At 37.6% G+C, this 20,975-nt stretch overlaps 1 protein-coding gene across 1 annotated transcript; it reads left to right on the top strand.

Moving 5' to 3' along the window:
* The first annotated feature begins 373 nt into the window (after positions 1-373).
* LOC149287589 (endoplasmic reticulum disulfide reductase DNAJC10-like) lies at positions 374-19,566 on the top strand. Its single transcript, XM_089492774.1, has 22 exons — positions 374-574; positions 1,817-1,982; positions 3,806-3,856; positions 4,700-4,782; positions 5,155-5,286; positions 7,218-7,311; positions 7,647-7,724; positions 7,932-7,975; positions 8,176-8,310; positions 8,944-9,033; positions 9,417-9,530; positions 9,622-9,736; positions 10,314-10,441; positions 12,046-12,162; positions 14,324-14,425; positions 15,687-15,842; positions 16,788-16,921; positions 17,361-17,414; positions 18,238-18,385; positions 18,688-18,810; positions 19,038-19,145; positions 19,555-19,566. Exons 1-22 carry the CDS (start codon positions 374-376, stop codon positions 19,564-19,566), a joined length of 2,385 nt encoding a protein of 794 aa, XP_089348900.1.
* Positions 19,567-20,975: the final 1,409 nt, after the last annotated feature.

Raw genomic sequence — 20,975 nt, 5'->3', positions numbered from 1 at the left:
GGTCAGTATTCAAACTAAGTAATTCTCAGTAGACAAGGAAACCATTACCATCCTAAGAACACTCCTCCATTAAGTGCTGAAATTGTAATTTACATCGACATAGCTTGCATTGCTTCACATCACAGATGGCATCAAATACTATATTATATAGTGGTATAATGTAGGTTATTGTGTGTAATTAAAATCTCATTTGAATATATTAAAATCTTTCCCTTTTTCCCCTACTTACAGATTTAAACACAGAAAAAAGACCTACTCAAAAGTAAATAGGATGTGCATTGTTTGAGAGATGACAGAAGGACTTCTAAACTAGTTAAATTGCGTGAAACTCCATCAGAATATTTTTATTTGAATTTCATGCTGTGAGCTGATGATGGAGCACTCCACCTCATTGTCCAAAAATTGTATTTTAAAAAGACTAATTATATGTTTGATTTTGATAACTCTGGCTGTACTTGTTTGTGCTGATCAAGACTATTATAATTTACTTGGGCTTTCAAAAGATGCGAGCAGCAGAGAAATCCGGCAAGCTTTTAAGAAGCTGGCATTAAAATTACACCCTGATAAAAATCAGGTAAGTTGATGCATTAATCCTAAACTTTCATGGCATACTCTAGAACAATGTTTTTGTATGGTTTTGCTTTGACTTTTTAAGCAGTTATGAAAACTTGATAATCTGTGCTTCAGAACTCTCCATATGTACACTGTACTATTATCAGTATAGGCATGGGTTTATAGATTTTTTTTGTCCAGAATGTTGTGTTGAGGGATGTCTTATCTCTTTTCTATTTTACATTGGAAAAAAAGAATTATGTTTTTAACATAGATTTGGGGCTGCATTGTTTATATAGTATCGCATAAAGCAGTTATTCTGCCTTACTATGTTTTCTGCTTCCACTTTTTGACATGAGATGGCCTGAAATCTATATTAGCAGCATTTACTCCCTGATTGGATCCTTTCACGGATGTAAGATGCAGACAGATTTCTGACAGAACAAGATTAGCAGTTTGTTCTCATTTTTAGGTGCTTGTTTAGTTTTGCAGCTATTTTTGATGATTTTTGTTTTGTATAGAATAAATATTATAGCATGCTTTAATTATCTAGTGGTTACCAAAATAATTTTTTTTTCTTCCTAAATCACTTGCACAATTTTGTACATTGTTTCGGAACTTGATGGCGCTATATAAAACAACAATAAATAATAATAATATCTTAGTCAGCAATATGTCATAATTAAGAATTTATTACCGAAATGTGTGTATTCCTTGTGTACCTGCACTGTATGCTATTCAATTAATTTAGAACGTAATGAAGTCAGGGATTGCTGCTGATGTGCGATTTCCACCCTTGTCCTACTGTAACATGTTTTTCCTGTATCCAAATTGAATGCATTTTTTTAGTGATTTGAACAATAAACATCCAGTGTCTCTGTTCTCTTAACACAAAAAAGTGACCAAGCATGTTTTTTCCTGAATAGAAAAGTTTTTTTTATTTTATTTTATTGTATTTCCCTTATGAAAAAACTACTGCAGTTTTTCTGAAGTAATACTGCAGTTTTTTGGACATGAAAAAACTGCAATACTGCACATTTACTGCAGTATTACTGCACATTTACTGCAGTATTACTGCATTTGTACTTCACTGTACTGTACATTTACTGCATGTTTACTGCACTTTTTTTTTATATTGCAAATCACAAATTTTAAAAACATTTCAGGAAAGATATATATTCTCTACTTGGGGGTATAAATATGTAATTACACTCTAGGTTTCATTCTGGTGTTCTATATTTCTAACACTTTCTTCCGTTTTTAGAACGATCCTAATGCACATGACAAATTTTTAAAAATAAACCGGGCATATGAGGTTTTGAAAGATGAAGACCTTCGAAAAAAGTATGATAAATATGGTGAAAAAGGTCTTGAGGACCAACAGCAAGGTGGCCAGTATGAAAGCTGGAGTTTTTATCGCTATGATTTTGGTACGTAAAGTAGATCCTAAATATCGTTCTACACTATGAAGAAATGTGTATTCCTTATTGAACTGTATTTTCTGTACCAATGAATGTCCAACTTACATGTCATCTTAAAGTAGTACGTGAGAATAGGAAAATTCTTCTGGCTTGAGGAATCAGAGCTGATTGTCTGGCCTCTGCATATGAATGTATTGAGTTACTCTAAAAGATTTCTGCCAAACATTTCTGTCACTATAATCGATTTGTTTTGTGAATACTACTTATAGGTCTACCTCGGCTGCTCTTTTTCACCCATATGGAAAAGAGAAATCTAGTGATTTTTTCTTCCTCTTCAAATTATGAAAAGCTAGAGAAACTTAAAGAATTTTAATTCTATGGATTTTATTTTTTTTTACCATTGCTAGTAAGCAGTTGTGCACTCGTACAAACTAGTATGTGCTTGTACAGGTGTTTCTAGTTTCTTTTTAGTCCCTGTTGCCAAGTCGTGTTTGCATTGTGACAGTTTAGTAAGCAGTCTGTCATCGAAGAATGTTTAATGCTTTAATTTTTTGTGACTTTCCAGCTATCACTCCTTTCTTTTCATTTTATTTTCTTACATTGCAATTATATTTCCTATATATCGTATATTCCGGCGTATAAGACGACTTTTTAACCCGAGAAAGTCTTATCAAAAGTCGGGGGTCGTCTTATATGTCGGGTACTAAAACTTACCGAGCCGGAGATTCCCCACGAAGCCACGAATCTGTAGGGGAGGGGCGAGCGGAGAAGCCGGTCTTCAGGGCCGCGCCGAGGTAGGTGCAAGATCGTGATCTCCCCAACTAGCCCTGATCAGGGGGCGCCCAATGAGCAGGGCTGGTTGGGGAGATCACGACCTCCCTCTAACTAGCTCAACATTACGGAGCTCGAGGTCTGGCACTTCAGACCTCGGCTTCCGTGCTCCCTAATCGCTACGGGGATGATGTCATGTCCCGGCGCTCGGCATCAATTGCTGGCGCGTAGTGATGAGGGAGCAGTAAAGCATAGGTCTGAAATGACAGACCTCACGCTTCCACAACTGGATGGACGAAAGAAGATGAGAAAGGTAAGAGATGGGGAGAAAGTATATATGTTGGTGTGAGATGGTCAGTGTATGTGTATGGTCAGGTGTGTGTAAGAGCAGTGTAGGTATTTGTGTGTTTGTAAGCTGGTTTGTGTGTGTGTGTGTGTGTGTGTGTGTATGTATATGTATATATATATATATATATATATATATATATATATATATATATATATATAACCGTGTGTGTGTGTGTAAAGGCAGGTTTGTGTGGTGAGGGCAGTGTATAAATGTGTATGTATGGACAGGCGTATGTTGGTGTGTATGTGTGTATATGTATATGTATATATATATATATATATATATATATATATATATATATATATATATATATATATATACACACACACACATACACTAACATACGCCTGTCCATACATACACATTTATACACTGCCCTCACCACACAAACCTGCCTTTACACACACACGGTGTATATATATATGTGTGTGTGTAAGGGCAGTGTATGTATGTATATGTCTGTTTAACAACCAGCCAGTCACCAGTAAGGTACATCGCTTGCCGTGATTGGCTGGTTGTTGTATACTGGGTAGAGGGGTAGTCTTATACGGTTAGTATAGCCCAAACTCTATATTTTACCTGGAAAAGTTGGGGGTCGTCTTATACGCCAGAATATACGGTACTTCCCCAGTTGTGTATTTAAGACTAATTAACTAGAAGAAGATTACAAATATTACATACCCTTTACACACACTTTTGTTTCTTTTTAAAGGTATTTATGATGATGACCTTGAAATTGTCACTTTGGACAGAGGAGAGTTTGGTAAGTGATTTGGTTATTTTTATCTTTTATATTTTTTGTAGCATGTGTATGCTATTTTTTTGTATAGTTCATCTGTGTATTTATTATGCTTGAAATTTCACTTATTTTAATCAGGTGTCCAATCATTTCCGCTGCTTCTGTGCATTATATCTGCATGCAATGTATTTGTCAGGTTGTTTCATTTTAAGAATATATTTCTGTGAAGGTGAATTTTCTGACCAGATCTGAACTATATAAAGGTTTTTTTTATACTTCCCTTTAGCTGTAGTCACAGTCCCACAACAATATGCAACTCACAGATAATGTCCATATGACGTCCATGTGATTCAATGACAGAAACTGGTGTTTAGTAGCAGGTTGTTGCATTAAAAATAGATACAACAAGTGAAATGTTTTAAAAGAGGACAGAGTGTTTCTATACATTTGGAATTGATCTTTAAAGTGTTACTCTAACCCATGGGCATTCATAGTGCAAATGAATGAAGAGTTTCACCATCTATCTATTTACACAGTGTTCGCTCCACTCCTTGGCTTGCAGGGAATATGTTTGCCAAGCACATCTTCTGCATATCTGTGCATATGCATGGCATACTTGCCACCAGCGTTGGCTCACGTGAGATTTGCGAGCAATTTCCCGCCAGTGATGGCACCCAACGCAGAGGGCAAAGGGGGGCAGAACAAGTCAGAGGGAGGCCAAGCAGCTCGGTGGAGGGTTTCCCCATAGACACACTCTACAGAGCAAAGGGGGATGGTGGGAACTATTAGATCAGGAGTAAGAGAGTTTTTAGGTTAGTTTAGGATATATGTAATTCCGTGACTAATGTCTTCATTTCCCTAATCTAGATGGTGCTGTCAACTCTGGGGAAGTGTGGTTTATTAATTTCTATTCACCTCGATGTTCACACTGTCATGATCTTGCGCCTACGGTATGGAAATTATGTCAATATCACCTTCAATTTGTTTTTTTCCTTTTTTTAATAACAAAAAGTAACTTGTCAACACTACTTATTTTGTGAGGTAGAGTAAACTAATTTATCTAATGGATAAATGTCAATGTTGGATGTGTATACAATGCATGAACTTACCTGTTAATATTAATTCCTTCATTACATGACCAGAAAGATCAATGTTAAAAATAAAATGACTCATTTTTATTGACGTTTATTTAAAAGAAGAAACTAATTTTCATTAGTTCATATAGTAATGTTTAGGTGAGATATAACTAATATAGCATTTTGGTTAGAATTTACTGTTTAAACTATAGAACCTTAAAGCGTCTTTCTCTTCTTGCATTTCAGTGGAGAGAATTTGCCAAAGAAATGGATGGACTACTTCGAATTGGAGCAGTCAACTGTGGTGACGACAGAATGCTTTGCAGAAGTCAAGGAATCAATAGCTACCCAAGTCTTTATATTTACAGAGCTGGAATGGTGGGTGCCATTAAAGGACCACCGTATTAACAGTATCCTATGTCCTGATCTAAGAGTATGAACAAATGATTTACAAAGGAGGGTGGGTAAATGCAAATGAGTAGAATCTTTGCCTCATACAATACTATCTCTTTTTAACTTTCCCATTTTTTTTGTATTTATCAATTGATTTAATATGTTTTCAAACAATAAAGATAATTAGGCTATAGTGCATAAGGTATACCCTTGCAGAAGAGGAGGACCCCATGTGGCCTCTTTTGGAGATGGCACTAAAACATCTGCAACTAATGATTTAAAAAAATGATATACCGTATTTGCTCGACTATAAGCCGAGGTTTTTTTCAGCGCAAATGTGCTGAAAAATACCCCTCGTCTTATAATCGGGGTCGTCTTATAATCAGACCTCAAATAGGTCTGACTATGAGACGACTAGGATCCAGATCCCCCGCAGCTGCAGGGGACCTGGATCCTCCTGTCATCCCCCCCCCCCCGCCCCACTTACCGGTACTTCTGAGTCCCCGGTGTGTAGCTGGGGCAGCGTGTAAATGTCTTCGCGATTCGCGTCCCCTGCACCGGTGCGGGGAACTCTGATCTCTGACAGTCAGAGAAGGTCTGCGCGATGGACGCAGACAACCCCCGCTGCTAGCCACGCCTCCTTCCGGCTGAAGCGGAAGTGCGTGGGATCTACACGCTGCCCCGGCTACATGACAGGGAAGTCAGAAGCACCGGTAAGTTTTGGGGGGGGGGGGCGTCGGAGTGTTAAATGGGGGACATAAGGCATTTGTGGAGGCAGAGTGCTCTGTGAAATGCCTTTTAACCCCCTTAATGCCACTCTGCCTCCAGAAATGCCTTTTTAACTCTCTATACGCCACTCTGCCTCCTGAATGCCTTAAACCTCCCTATATGCCACTCTTCCCCATAATATGCCTTTTAACCCTCTAAATGCCAGAATGGCATATAGGGGTATAAGGCATTTCTGGAGGCAGAGTGGCACATAGGAGGTCAAAAGGCATATCATGGGGCACAGTGGCATATAGGGTTAAAAGGCATATCATGGGGCACAGTGGCATTTAGAGGGTTAAAAGGCATATCATGGGGCACAGTGGCATATAGGGTGTATAAGGCATTTCTGGGGCAGATGTGCGTAACTGGGGGTCAGGTTGGAAAATAGAAGGAAATAAAACCAAAATATTTTTCTCAATCATAGCTTTTATTTAAAAAAAAAATCGTTTAGATGAATTAACATTTACTGGTAACTTTTTTCCTATAGGGTCGTCTTATATTCAGGCTTTTTCTTTTTTTTTTCCTAAATTAATATTCAGATTTGGGGGGTCGTCTTATAATCGAGCAAATACGGTATTACCAGTTGCAGTACATATACATTTTTTACAACACCAGCCTAAGGGCTGGGGCTTCAGTGGGAGCACTTTTGTATATAGCTTTCTTGGCACGATTGTACTGATTTTTGCACAGAGCATGTTTTTTTTTTTTTTTTTGTTTTTTGAATATTTTATTATCAGTAAACAGTATTTTTGACACTGAAAAGCCAAGGTGGAGCCGGGTCCCCTAAAAGGCCCGGTTTTTCTGGTGAGGATGTGAGTTAGGTTTCAGTGGTCCCAACACTTGCGGGAAGGGACCAAGAAGATCCAGCCCTCCCACAGGCCTTATGGCCAGGGAAGGAAGAGGCAGCATACTGCCCCCCCACCCACCTCGAAGAAAATGAAGAAGGGGACCTGGTGTCCACCGTGGCCTTATGGCACACTTGGCACTAGTCACTTTTTTGTTTTTCTTCACTGACCCTGGGGCTTCAAAAGAAAAAAAGCGTATTTTATTTGTTTTTTAAAGTAAACAGAATAAGATTAAAAACAAAAAAAGGAAGAAGTACAACACTTTGATTTATTGTAATCTTTTTTTTCTTCTTCTTCTTTCAGAATCCAGTAAAATATTTTGGGGAACGAACAACAGAGGATTTGGCAAATTTTGCTATGCAGTTTGTTTCAAGCACTGTGACAGAGTTATGGGCAGGTAGGTATATACTTACTGTATGTTCCTTGCAGGAAAACCAAATGATGAGAAAAAAAACATACATTTTTGTTTTATGTATACGATCTATAATCTTTTTTTGACTGTCTAAAAATACAAAGGAGGCAGTATGGCTGCTTAACAATGAAAGCATTCTTTGTGACTTGTACTTTTTAAGGTGAACTGTATATGAACTTGAACATCTTACTGCTACTATAAATCCCTTACCTGTGCAGTCTTGTGCACCTTACCTGTGAACTTTATGCTTTATGCAAAACACTGTTGTTCATATGTGTAGTTATGGATGATCGAATTGTTTTTTGTTTTTTTAAATATAGGAAATTTTAGGAGTTCCATTGAAAATGCATATGCCTCGGGACATGGTTGGCTTATTACCTTCTGTGCTGACAGTGGAGGTAATTTTTTTTTTTTTTTAGTTGAAATATCAGTACAGCTGTATATTAATGTTTAAATTGCAGTCTGGTGCAGGCATTTAGTAGATTAAAGCATGAAATACCAGTACAGTTTTCACTCCCATAGGAACCCTTTGCAGTTTGTATGTGTTAGGATTAATTATTTTTAGAACAATTCAATAATTAAATCTTTTCATTCATTGATTACAGACTGTTTAACTTCCCAGACACGTTCAAAGCTGGCAGCTATGCTGGTAAGTTATGCTTGATTGATGTTAAAAATTGATTAATTTGTTGGGTTGTTTTTTTTATAATGTTTTTACAATTTTCTTGGCGTTTTAGTTTCCTTGCATGGTAAATGTGGTAGTAATCATTATAGGTTTTAATCAACTTGCTCTATTTAATTTACATCTTAGAATCATTTATTTGCAGTATGTTTTTCTCAATTACGTAGGAAGGGCTTGTCAATGTGGGATGGATGGATTGTACTACACAAGCAGACCTCTGTGAGAATCTGGACATCACCACAAGTGCAACGGCCTACTTCCCTCCTGGAGCTACATTAGTGGATGATAAAAGCAATGTTTTGGTAAGTTTATCTATTGTCTGCTAAGGATCTGAATATTATATTGAGACTATTGGACGCTGCCATACCTACCAGCGTTTCAGTTGGCCAATTGAGGGCCCTCTTGACTTATTTTTTGTTTTTAATTTAAAAACAGAATTCTACTGTCAATGTACAGTTTACTATGAGATGTCAACCACTTCTAAAGATGGGGTTGAAAGGCATATCTGGGGGCAGAGTGACTTATTAGGGAGGCAGAGTGGCATATAGGGGGGTATAAGGCATATCGGGGGGGCAGAGTGGCATATAGGGGGGCATAAGGCATATCGGGGGGCAGAGTGGCAAATAAAAGGAAATAAAAACAACAAAAATCTCAATCATAGTTTTTATTAAATATAAAAAAAATAGTTTACATGTGAATTAATATTTACTAGTAAAACGTTTTTTCTTAATGGGTAGTCTTATATTCAGGATTTTTCTTTTTTTCCTAAATTAATATTACAATTTGGGGGGGGGGTCTTCTTATAGTTGAGCAAATACAGTATTTACAATGAGTTGTATGTGCTTTGGTGTAAGGCCAAGAATGGCTTGGTATCCAATGGATCAGATGACCAGGCGTTTCAATATTTGTGTTTTGTTCTTTAATTTTTTTTGTAGTTCTTTGATACATTAGATGCAAAGGAGATCTACAGACAAGTAATCAAACTCCTCCCTGATTTGGAAAACATTTCACCAGAATCTTTACAGGTAAGTACAGGCATGATTACTGACTTACTTGCAGTCATTTCTTGAATAGTAATTTGCAACAGTTTGAGTGGACATTCTAAATGGTGTTTAATATTTTAGGGGGTGATTTCCTAAAGCGATTATCTAGATGTCTGCTATGACTTATTAATATTTTAATCTATTTTAGAGGTTTCCTCTGAATGAAAATAATGTATTTGCTTTTTGTGTTAGTTAGTGGAATGGTGCTACCACCTTGCGCACAATGGGTTAATGTCTGCAAATGTCTATCATAAAATGGGAGTTCGACATCTGGTACAATGTCTAGGAGATTATATTATGCAACATTATGTGTCCTATGTACATATGGATCTGTTAAATAACAGAATAATTTGTTTCTCTTTAAGGACAGATTAGCACATCATCGCTGGCTTCTTTTCTTCATTTTTGGGGAGAATGAGCAGTCCCACATTCCAGAATTCAAAAAACTAAACGTTTTGCTTAGCAATGATCATGTCCGAGTGAGTTATACTAGTCATTTAACTGTTATAGTGAAGAATAACTGAATCCATGAATGATTAATCATATATGAACCTTATTTTTCTTCTTTAGGTTGGAAGGTTTGACTGTCAATCCAGCCCATCAGTCTGCAATAAACTATATATTCACAAGCCTTGTGTAGCAGCTTTTAAAGGGAAAGGTCTTAATGACTATGAAATCTATCATGGTGAGGATCTGTAGGGAAACATATTGATCACTTTTATGTGGTTTCTTATTCTTGCTCCAGATGGCATCATATAATGATCCCTGTGTGTATTTATATAATTAGAGCAGTGTTTAATAAACAATTATAATATTATAATAAACAATTATCCAGTGGGTGCTCTCCCAGCGTATGCTGCTTTAGTTGCCAGGGTCGAGATTGAATCTGTTTCTTACCATGCCATGTGGCTCAAAGATATGGGAGCTTCTCCTCAGAACACTCTACAGGGCAGAATGTCTAAACTTTTGTAATTGTTATCCTGACTCTAATAATATATATTAAAAAAAAAACAAGGGTTGTGATGGCACTGGTCCGATGCATTTCATATGTAAATGCATCACCAGGTTTTAACTATTTCTGGAACAGTGCTTTAAAAAAAACATATAATAATAATTAATAATAAAAATCCAGCAGGGTAAAAACCTACATTTTAAAGCAGCTTGTTTTGTTCATGCATCTTAATCTCAAACAGCAACCTTACTGAACAGTGTATATAGTTTCTGTATTGAGTATGTTTACTTTATTGCTTTTTTATTTCAAGGAAAAACAAACTTGTATGATTTGGTTGCTTTCACAAAAGAAAGTGTCAATTCACATGTCATTACTTTGGGACCTCAGAACTTTCCTGGTAATGAGAGGGAACCATGGTTGGTTGACTTTTTTGCACCGGTAAGTATATCACAGTAAAATATATAATTTAATTGTATTTATAGCCTAATTTTTTGTTTTTTTCCTAATTATATTCCTATATATTTAAAATTATTTTATTTTTATAATAAGAGACAAGTCAATCGCACTATTCTTCCTTTACAAAGGTGTCATTAAAAATATGAAAAATGTTTTTATGCAGCTATAAATATTTCATATATACCCACAATTTTATTTTATGTCATTCTAGGCTTCCCTGTTATATAAAAAAAAAAAAAAAAAGGATTGTAATTATTATTATTATCCTTTATTTATATAGCGCCAACAGTTTACGCAGCCTTAATACAATACATAAATTCAAGGGATATGACAAGACAAGAATTGACAGACTAAGAGAAACCGATACATTTGGTGGAGAGAGCCCTGCTCGCAAGCTTACAATCTAGAGGGAATTAGTTGACTTGACGTTTACCAGGAATATTCTTTATTTTATTTTTTTCTCCCCATAAATATTAAAACTATGTTGTGTTCCTTAATATAACTAGAGCTACAATGTATAACAATAGGGATAGCCTCTATACATTGCAAAACTTGATATGCTGCTTATAGTAGCTCTCCGCTACATTCTATGTATACATGATCTTATTCATTTGAAATATCACAGTAGCCTAACTACAGGAGTCGCACATCCCAGCGACCCCTGTGACCACCCGTCCCTGTCTCCTCGTGCCAGTTCAAAATTGTTCAGAATGGGCCGTTCCGGGTTGGAAAGGCCCTCTCTAAACTATGTTGTACTGACAGGGGGAGACAGGAACGCAGCAGGGTCACATTACATCATGTGACTCTGCGGTGCAACTGAGGCTTCTCACACAGTGCATGAGCAGGAGAGGTAAGCAGGTACAGATGGGAGGGGGTATGTACTGTATGTTTGCATGGATGGCTTTGTGTAAATGTATGTGGACATGGATACTATGTATAAGTGTACGTAGCCATGAATCTGTGTGTGAAAATGTTTGTATGTACAAGCATGAATGTGTAAGTGTGTGTGTGAGAATGTATGTTTAAGTGGTGTGAGATGGAATGCGTGTTAGCATGAGTGTTTGTGATAGCATGAGTATTTAAGTGTTTGCGTTTGAGCATGAATGGTGTGTATATATAAGTGGTTTGACAGGGTGTGTGTGTTGGAATGAGTGTGTCCATGTGTATTTGTGTTAGCATGTGTGCCAGAGTTCTGTGTTACAAGGGGCGAAGAAGGTACAGGCAAGGTGTTTGGGGGCAATGATTGCGCAGGCTAGCTGTTTGGGAGTTAGGATGGCACTAAGTTGCTTAGGGCAAAGGTGGCACTTTGGGACATGGGTGGCCCAAAAGCAGTTTTCGCACTGGGGCCCTGTGGATTCACCCTGATGTACCATATGGCACATGTTTATGCTTGAATTTTTTATTTCTGCCGAGAAGTTGATTATATCCCAGCATGTAACTGACCAGAGATGGCTGTAAGATGTATATGTAAAAAAAAAAAAAAATTCCACTGATTTTTGTGATGAAAACATAATGCTGTTCACTATGGCAGCCCATGCTAAAACATTTTAGTTACAAATATGTACTTCTTTGTCCCTTGTTTTAAGTGGTGTCCACCATGTCGTGCCTTGCTGCCGGAGTTAAGGAAAGCCTCAAAACGCCTATTTGGTCAGATGCACTTTGGTACTTTGGATTGCACCGTACATGAAGGACTCTGTAATATGGTAATCACATCTAACTCAATCTGCTGATTTCTGGATATTATGTAAAATCCTCTGCAGCTAAGTGATATATGGTATAGAACATTTTCTTAGTGTACAGAAGTTACACAGAATATCAGTGTGAACAGTCTATATACCATTTAAATCATGTAATAGCCCAGACTTTGGGGAATAATTGCCCCACCATTTTGTCTTTGTATGATCCAAAATATCAACTAAAGCTTTTTTCAGAGCATCAGTTTGATGTTAATCTGATATTTATGTAAGTTTCTGTTGTTAAAACAATGTACGGCATCTCACAAAAGTACGCCCCTCACATTTTTGTAAATATTTTATTATATCTTTTCATGTGACAACACTGAAGAAATGACACTCTGCTACAATGTAAAGTAGTGAGTGTACAGCCTGTATAACAGTGCAATTCTGCTGTCCCCTCAAAATAACTCAACACACAGCCATTAATGTCTAAACCTTGGCAACAAAAGTGAGCACACCCCTAAGTGGAAATGTCCTAATTGGGCCCAAAGTGTCAATATTTTGAGTGGCCACCATTATTTTCCAGCACTGCCTTAACCCTCTTGGGCATGGAGTTCAGAGGTTGCCACTGGAGTCCACTTCCACTCCTCCATGACGACATTACAGAGCTGGTAGATGTTGGAGACCTTGTGCTCCCCCACCTTCCGTTTGAGGATGACCCACAGATGCTCAATAGGGTTTAGGTCTGGACACATTCTTGGCCAGTCCATCACCTTTACCCTCAGCTTCTTTAGCAAGGCAGTGGTCGTCTTGGAGGTGTGTCTGAGGTTGCTGTCATGTTGGAATACTGCTCTGCGCCCCAGTCTCCAAAGGGAAGGGATCATGCTCTGCTTCAGTATGTCACAGTACATGTTGGCATTCATGGTTCCCGCAATGAACTGTAGCTCCCCAGTCCCGGCAGCACTCATGCAGGCCCAGACCATGACACTCCCACCACCATGCTTTGACTGTAGGCAAGACACACTTGTCTTTGTACTCCTCACCTGGTTGCCACCACACACTCTTGACACCATCTGAACCAAATACGTTTATCTTGGTCTCATCGGACCACAGGACATGGTTTCAGTAATCCATGTCCTTAGTCTGCTTGTCTTCAGCATACTGTTTGCGAGCTTTTTTGTGCATCATCTTTAGAAGAGGCTTCTTTCTGGGATGACAGGCTGACCCCCCACCCCTTCAACCTCTGCAGCAATGCTGGCAGCACTCATGCATCTATATCCCAAAGACAACATCTGGATATGACGCTGAGCACGTGCACTCAACTTCTTTGGTAGACCATGGCGAGGCCTGTTCTGAGTGGAACCTGTCCTGTGAAACCGCTGTATGGTCTTGCTCACAGTGCTGCAGCTCAGTTTCAGGGTCTTGGCAATTCTCTTATAGCCTCTATGTAGAGCAACAATTCAGATCCTCAGAGAGTTCTTTGCCATGCGATGCCATGTTGAACTTCCAGTGACCAGTGTGAGACCTATAACACCAAAATTAACAGACCTGAGACACTAACAAGTCACATGACACCAGGGAGGGAAAATGGCTAATTGAGCCCAATTTGGACATTTCCACTTAGGGGTGTACTCGCTTTTGTTGCCAAGGTTTAGACATTAATGGCTGTGTACTGAGTTATTTTGAGGGGACAGCAAATTTACAGGCTGTACACTCACTACTTTACACTGTAGCAGAGAGTGAAAAGATATAATAAAAATTTAACAGAAATGTGAGGGGTGTACTCGCTTTTGTGAAATACTGTGTGTGTGTGTGTGTGTGTGTGTATATATATATATATATATATATATATATATACAGTATTTGTTTTTATTGCCAGTTTTGAAGTGAATGGGGTACAGTTACGGTTATAACAAATCCGTTGTGATGCATAAGGTAGTACATATGGGTTGACAAAGCAATATACAATAAACCTTACCATGCCCATCTCAAACAGATTTGTGTTGCAAGATATGGGAATGGATATATTCGCTAAGGTGGCAGACAAAGGCTTATGTTATTATGGTATTACCAAAAATGGTAGGTATGTTTCTGGTGACCTGCCCCATTTAATTTTAAAACATTAAATATGTTTTCATTACTAATTAAAATATAACTGCTATGGGTCATGTGTTCTATTTACCTACAGCATAACATCAGAGCTTATCCAACAACCGTAGTATTCAACCAGTCCAACATTCACGAATATGAAGGTCATCATGATGCAGAACGGATTTTAGAGTTCATACAGGTATAGTTTTTTTTTTTTGTGTGTGTTTTTTTTCTCCCAAGCAAATGCTTGTGTATCCAAAGTTTCAAACATCTCTGTTGTGAATGTTCTACAGTAGAGTGTAGATGATGCAAATTTTTAAAAGGATAGCAATGTCTTGTTGTACAGTCTTTGAATATTAATGTCTTAATTTGAAATGTAGTATGGGCTCAAACCCAATGTCTGACTTGGTCAAGTTTGCGAAGACTAGAGAAGTGCAGGCTGGAGCTGAGCTATTTAAACTCTGTTATTATAATTTTGGTCCTTTTTATCTGTACAGACACATACAAGGATCTTGTACAAACAGCTCACACACCACCTCTGAAGCTGATCCTTCAGCATTTTTTATGCTTTGTGTAGATTAACCTGTACTGATGCGGGTGTCCATGTGACAGAGCCTGTCCTGGTGTGTGTATGTTGGGCTGTGGGTGTGGCAGAACCGTCCTGGTGTGTGTGTGTTTGGTGTGTCGGTGTGGCAGAGCCTGTCCTGGTGTGTGTATGTTGGGCTGTGGGTGTGGCAGAACCGTCCTGGTGTGTGTGTGTTTGGTGTGTCGGTGTGGCAGAGCCTGTCCTGGTGTGTGTGTTGGTGGGGCAGAGCCTGTCCTGGTGTGTGTGGTTGGTCATCTGTTTCCTGGCACTTTACTTTCTGTAGGGATAAATTGAACAAATTTAATTTTTAGTTATCCAGAAATAAAACACCCCCCTGAATTTGTAGTCACTTCAGAGGACAAAACTTTCTAGGCGCAGAAATCAGTGAGCGGAAAAGTAAAGGTTTTGTGTTATTTACTCCATTTCAATCTCCATATTTTATAGAAAACTAATAGTGGCATTAAATTGTGGCTATAGGCATTGCATGTATGATGACTTTTTTTTTTTTAGTGTACTAATGTACTCCCAATCCCATAATATTACATCAATTTGCGTTAGAAAATCATGCAAGGATGGGCAGATTCGGTGGCGCAACGGGCCACTTGACTAGACTTGCCCCCCAGGCCGTCACCTGCCAGCCCTCCCCTCTGTGTACCGTACTTCCCATCTTGGAATAGTATGCTGCAGAAATAATCCAGCATTGCAGCCAACATATATTATCTTGAAAGTAAATCTGTCCTCTCTGCATGCTAAACAAGTCTGAAAAGAACAGTGACTTAAAACTGCATTTTTTCATCCTTAACATCAGTTTGCTTTTGAAATATTAATATCACCGTAATCTGTAGTTTTATTTGGCTTCATTTGTTCCTTTTAGGATCTTCAAAACCCTTCAGTTGTTGCACTCACCCCAGAGACTTACAAAGAGTTGGTGAAACGGCGGAAGAGAGGTGAAATCTGGGTTGTTGATTATTATGCTCCGTGGTGTGGACCGTGTCAAGCCCTGATGCCAGAATGGAAACGAATGGCAAGGGTATGGCATATGTACTGTAATTCTTTGACAGCTGTGAAACATTTTTTTACCCCTTAACAACCAATGATGGCAGGTCACACAATAGCAGTCAATTAACAACCAGTGATTGCTTTCTTCACTTAAGCGGTGTTGCTGTAATGCCTTGATGTTGAAGCATTTAGCAACACCGAGATCGGCAGCAGGGCACCAGTGTGGCCCCTTCCCGGGGCATCAACGTCTGCCATAAACCGTATTGACACCCTTTTTAAAAAAAGAATAGAGACTATCAATGATCGCCTCCTAAGCTTCAAAAGCCCACCCCAGAGCGCACTGTGACGGATTCGGAGAGCAGTCATGAGTGCCACTGCAAAAGATTTTGCCTCTCTCAAGATGGACCTTTAAGAAAATTAGCAAGTTTCCAAGAGGTTTTCTTCAGACCTTTTTGAGAATGCAGGAACTGCTTTCACCCATGCAAGTCAATGGAGCCCAGCTTTCTAATCACAATGTGAAGAAAAAAAATAGTTATCAGGGGGACCGTTCAGTTCCAACAAAATTGGGGAAAAAAGTCCAAAAATATAAAAATAGTTTATTTTTATGAGCAAGTGCTAAAATTAGCACTGTCTGTACCCAAAAATCATGGCATGGATAAAATTAAAATTCTAGCATTTCAAATACCCATGGGGTGTCTAGTTTTCAAAAATGTATGGTTTGAATTGGCCAGGTTTAAAGATGTCCCAAATAGGTCAAAGACACAGACTGACCTAATGTCGAAATGGAAAAATGCGGCAAATGCGTCATTTTAGCCCCCAAACAACCTTGATTTTAATAAACAAATCACTTTTTTCAACTTTAAACAATTTTCTGAAACTAATTTACTTTTTATATACTGAATTACCAGGTAAACTCTGGAGGTACCAATTCTTTTTTGCATTTTCACTTCACTGTTTTATTTGTTTATGTTTACAGCTTTTAAATGGCTTGATCAATGTTGGAAGCGTTGACTGTCAGAAATACAGTAACCTGTGCAACCAAGAGCATGTGCAAGGCTATCCTGAAATCAGGCTTTACCCTGCAAATACAGACTCTGCAAATCATTACTTGTGAGTGCTACTCTTCTATGGCCTATTTAACATCGGGTCTGCTACAGGTAGGCCTCCGCAGGCTCTACCACCTCCAAGCAACCTATCCATGAGGATAATGTGTGTTAAATTAATACACCCAGAAGTGTAACTGTGTTGAATAAAACTATCCAATATTAGAATAACAAATCAGAAACTTTGGTCATTGCTGACTGATCCAAGTTGCATAAAGAGGCATGTGGGAGGGCTCAGCTGATGAACACCCAACAGAGCACAGTATAGTTTTATATATCAAGATCCATTGTCGGTGTAGCATATCTTATTTGTTAAGTTATAATGTAAGATTTCTTTGCCCAGCAGATAAGTCATGGAGTGATAGTTTGGTCACCTGTCAATTTATAAGTTTTAGATTTCATTGAACACTTTCTATTTTTAATCTGTTTTGTATCTGATTCTTTAGCCCATATAATGGCTGGCACAGAGATTCCCATTCTCTTAGGATCTGGGCACTTGGGTAAGTATATCTTTCATTACTTCATACTGTCAGTGTTTGGAATGTCCAATCCTGAAAGCACATCTCACTGCGCATATTCCTTAGTCATGGTTTAACCACTGAATTATTCATTTTTCATTTATCCTTCCATGGCGTGCACTGGCTATAAAATCAGTGCCATGTTAGTTACTTTGCCAGCAAATGTGTTGGTGAAACTCTTAGGTTATCTGAAAGGCTCAATTGTTAATCTGTATTATAACTGGGGCAGATATTTATTGTTTATAAGTTAGTTCAGAGGACAGGCAAAGTTCATCAGATGAGCAGAGGGACATGTTAGATGTTTGGAAGTAAGCAAGAAGATGTAGATAGGGGAACCACCATGAAGACCCTTTGTTGGCGAGTGAGTCAGGGTTTGAAATTGAATCCTTAAGTACAGCCAGTTAAGAGATAGACAAAGGGGACAGTGTAAGTAGAGGTATAGGTAAGGAAGGTCAGTCTGGTTGCAGTAAATACAGATATGGCTGCTAGTAGCAGCAAGCATGCCCACAATCCCTGAATGTTTTTGAACACAGGGTGTTCTGTGAAAGAATAGACAGGGTTGTGGTTTTCTGCACGGCATTCACGCACCATTTCTAACAGATGTGCAGCAGCAAGCAAGTATAGCTGTTTATTTATAGGACTGCTAGTGATCTCTTTCCACAAATCATAGTTACCTGGGGAGTTCATAGAGCATACACAGTTTGTGAGCACAACATAGTTTCCTGTGTAAAGCAGAAGCAGAAGTAGGATATAACCCGTACACACAAACTTTGCATAACATTAATTAAAATCTTATTTTTTTCAGTTATTTACCGAAAGTATCTATTGACCTTACACCTGAAAGTTTTAATGAAAAGGTGCTAAATGGAAAAGACCATTGGGTCCTAGATTTTTATGCTCCGTGGTGTGGCCCATGTAGAAGCTTTGCTCCAGAGTTTGAGCTGCTAGCTAGGGTAAGTATTTAAAACATATATTTGAAAATATATATGTAATACATTGATCACAGAGCAATACAAATGATATAGTGGTAACAAATCCTTGCAAAGCTATGTTATGGTTTAAAACACTAGAATGATTAAAAGTCTTTATATAAGATTTGATATCACCCTTAACACTTAGTTTTTCCATTAAGTGTCATCAGACAACTTATTAAATTATGTTGTATCTGCCCTTATACATGTATGACCAGTTATCACTTGGTTCAGCATAGATGAAGGGTTAACCTTACAATCTAAAATCACTTTTTCACTTTCAGTCTGTTAAAGGAAAAGTGAAGGCTGGGAAAGTGGATTGTCAGGCTTATGGACATCTCTGCCAAACAGCAGCTATCAGAGCCTATCCTACAGTTAAATTCTACCCATATCTTGGAGCAAAAAAGGTAATTAAATCCAGTGTTCACAAAGACATTGTTTAGTTGTAAAAAAATAAATAAAAGCAATTTATGAAAGCACAATGAAGAACAGCTTTTTAACAATTTATATAAATGTGTGTGTGTGTATATTTATATATTATGTGTGTGTACTAAAAGTACAAATTAAGGCAATTTATCATTTAATACTTTGGCTTTTTATCTTTATATTTAAAACTTTACATTTTTTCTGCCAGAAAAATGCTCATGGTGAACATATAGATACTAGAGAACCAAAAGAAATAGAAAAAATCATAACTGCAAGAGCAGAATCAATTAAAAGCCAATCAAAGCGATCACAGAAGGTAAGTTTCCAGTATCTCTCATTTATTTATCATGCCCCACCAAGAAATATTTATATTTGTATGTGGGAATTATCATAAAAGAAACAGCACTAACTATTTGAAAAATATATGACTAATGGTTGATGTTGGCAGAACTGTAAATTATAATATATAACAGGCTATTGGCTCTATAGGCTAGCAAGAAGGGCTTCCTTTTCATTCTTTAGATATTTAAATATAAAATCATTTATTTTACTTGTATAGACAGCTGCTATTGGTATTATAGAAATTTAAAATAGCTTTCATACTATTCACATTCATTTTGTGTGTTTACAGTATTTATTAACAGTCTTTACAGAAATGTAGTTAATTTTATTAATACTCTGTTTAATATTTATAATTTAAGTAACTGATTTTTTTTGCTTTTCAGGATGAACTGTGATGAAAAGTAACCTAGCAAGCAATTTTATCATGGACTTTGTCTTAATTTTTATGGACATTTTGCTATGCTGTTTTAATTTAAAAAATATGAATGTATTTTCTTATGTGAACATATGGAAATGACAAAATGACACTCCCACTAGTACAGAGGATATGCACCTCCAAAGAATTTGTGCATCTTTCCTTTGTTTTGATTTTAATTTAAAACTTGCTTACATACTGTTGACCCTGTCTGCTTCCCCGTGACGTAAGTTGTTTGCAATGTTTCCGATAAAATATTGTTAGGGGATCAGTGGAAGCGGTGTGTTGGGACTATTTACCATTACCTACATTACATGATAATTACTTCGAGAAGGTGGAGTGTGGAAAAAAAAACTTAGGACAGGTCAATGAGTAAATCCAAAATAAAGAAGCAGAGGCTCAGCACTCAAATGGTAAGGTTGAGCTTATTTCACACAGGCAAAGTTTTGACACACAGGTCTTTCTCAAGCCTTCAGTGTTGTATTCCAACCTTTTGTTTCTGTGTATACTAGGTCAATGAGTAAGTCTGCAATATCTGTCATATAAGGCTGTGATGCTTGGCCAAGGCCAAGTAACAATAAATGTCCCTTGGGTAGTTAACAGTTTTCTGGTGAGCTGACTATTTTATAGATTATGAAGTTAATGCAGTAAGACAACATTCTATTAATCTTAAATATTACCTATGCAGGGCCACATCAGCCTTTTTAGTTGGCAAGAGACTCTCACTGGTTGTGGCCTTTTCTTTTCGAAAAAAGGTGGGAGATCACCTTTGTCATGTTGACTGTATTGTCATTATTAAAGTAAAGGGGAGATAATACAAACCCAAACATTTACTCCCATGAAATTGTTTCAACTAAGGATTCAGAGACACAACTATGTTTTATAAAATTATGCAGTGAGTGTTAGATTAATAATGTACGGATTAATAATGTGTTTACATTTATAGTTATTTTATTAATGTTGTATCTGTTTTCCATTTGTAAGACAAGTGTATGTAGGATTGACCAATATGTTTTGAGTCCTTTAGACTTTAGCCCAATGCATATTACACGTTTACATTTCTTGTGAGATTGCATGTCCTTATACAGCTAAATTTTTTTTAGACCCATAGTTCTAGAATTTGGTCTTCTTGGATCACCAGTTTTGTAGGATTGCAGGAGCTCTTTTGATAAGTAAGACCACAACAGTGTGCTCCGCAGCTGATAAGGAATGACACACCTGTAACAGTGAGGGGCTGGAAACCTTTCCATTCAGATAGTTGGCTAAAGCTTTATAAGATAGACTTCCAATTCTTTCCTTAAAGGTCACAATTCTGCTTGTGATTTAGGATTTATCAGCCATGCAACCATTCAACATTGTGCATAACGAAAAAGTGTTAACGGTCCTGAG

The sequence above is a fragment of the Sceloporus occidentalis genome, unplaced genomic scaffold (genome assembly GCF_023333645.1).
Source record: "Sceloporus occidentalis isolate IW3139 unplaced genomic scaffold, rSceOcc1.0.p SCAF_59, whole genome shotgun sequence".
Classification (NCBI taxonomy): domain Eukaryota; kingdom Metazoa; phylum Chordata; class Lepidosauria; order Squamata; family Phrynosomatidae; genus Sceloporus; species Sceloporus occidentalis.
Note: the sequence above shows the minus strand (reverse complement) of the source record. Positions and strands in the feature narration are given on the sequence as shown.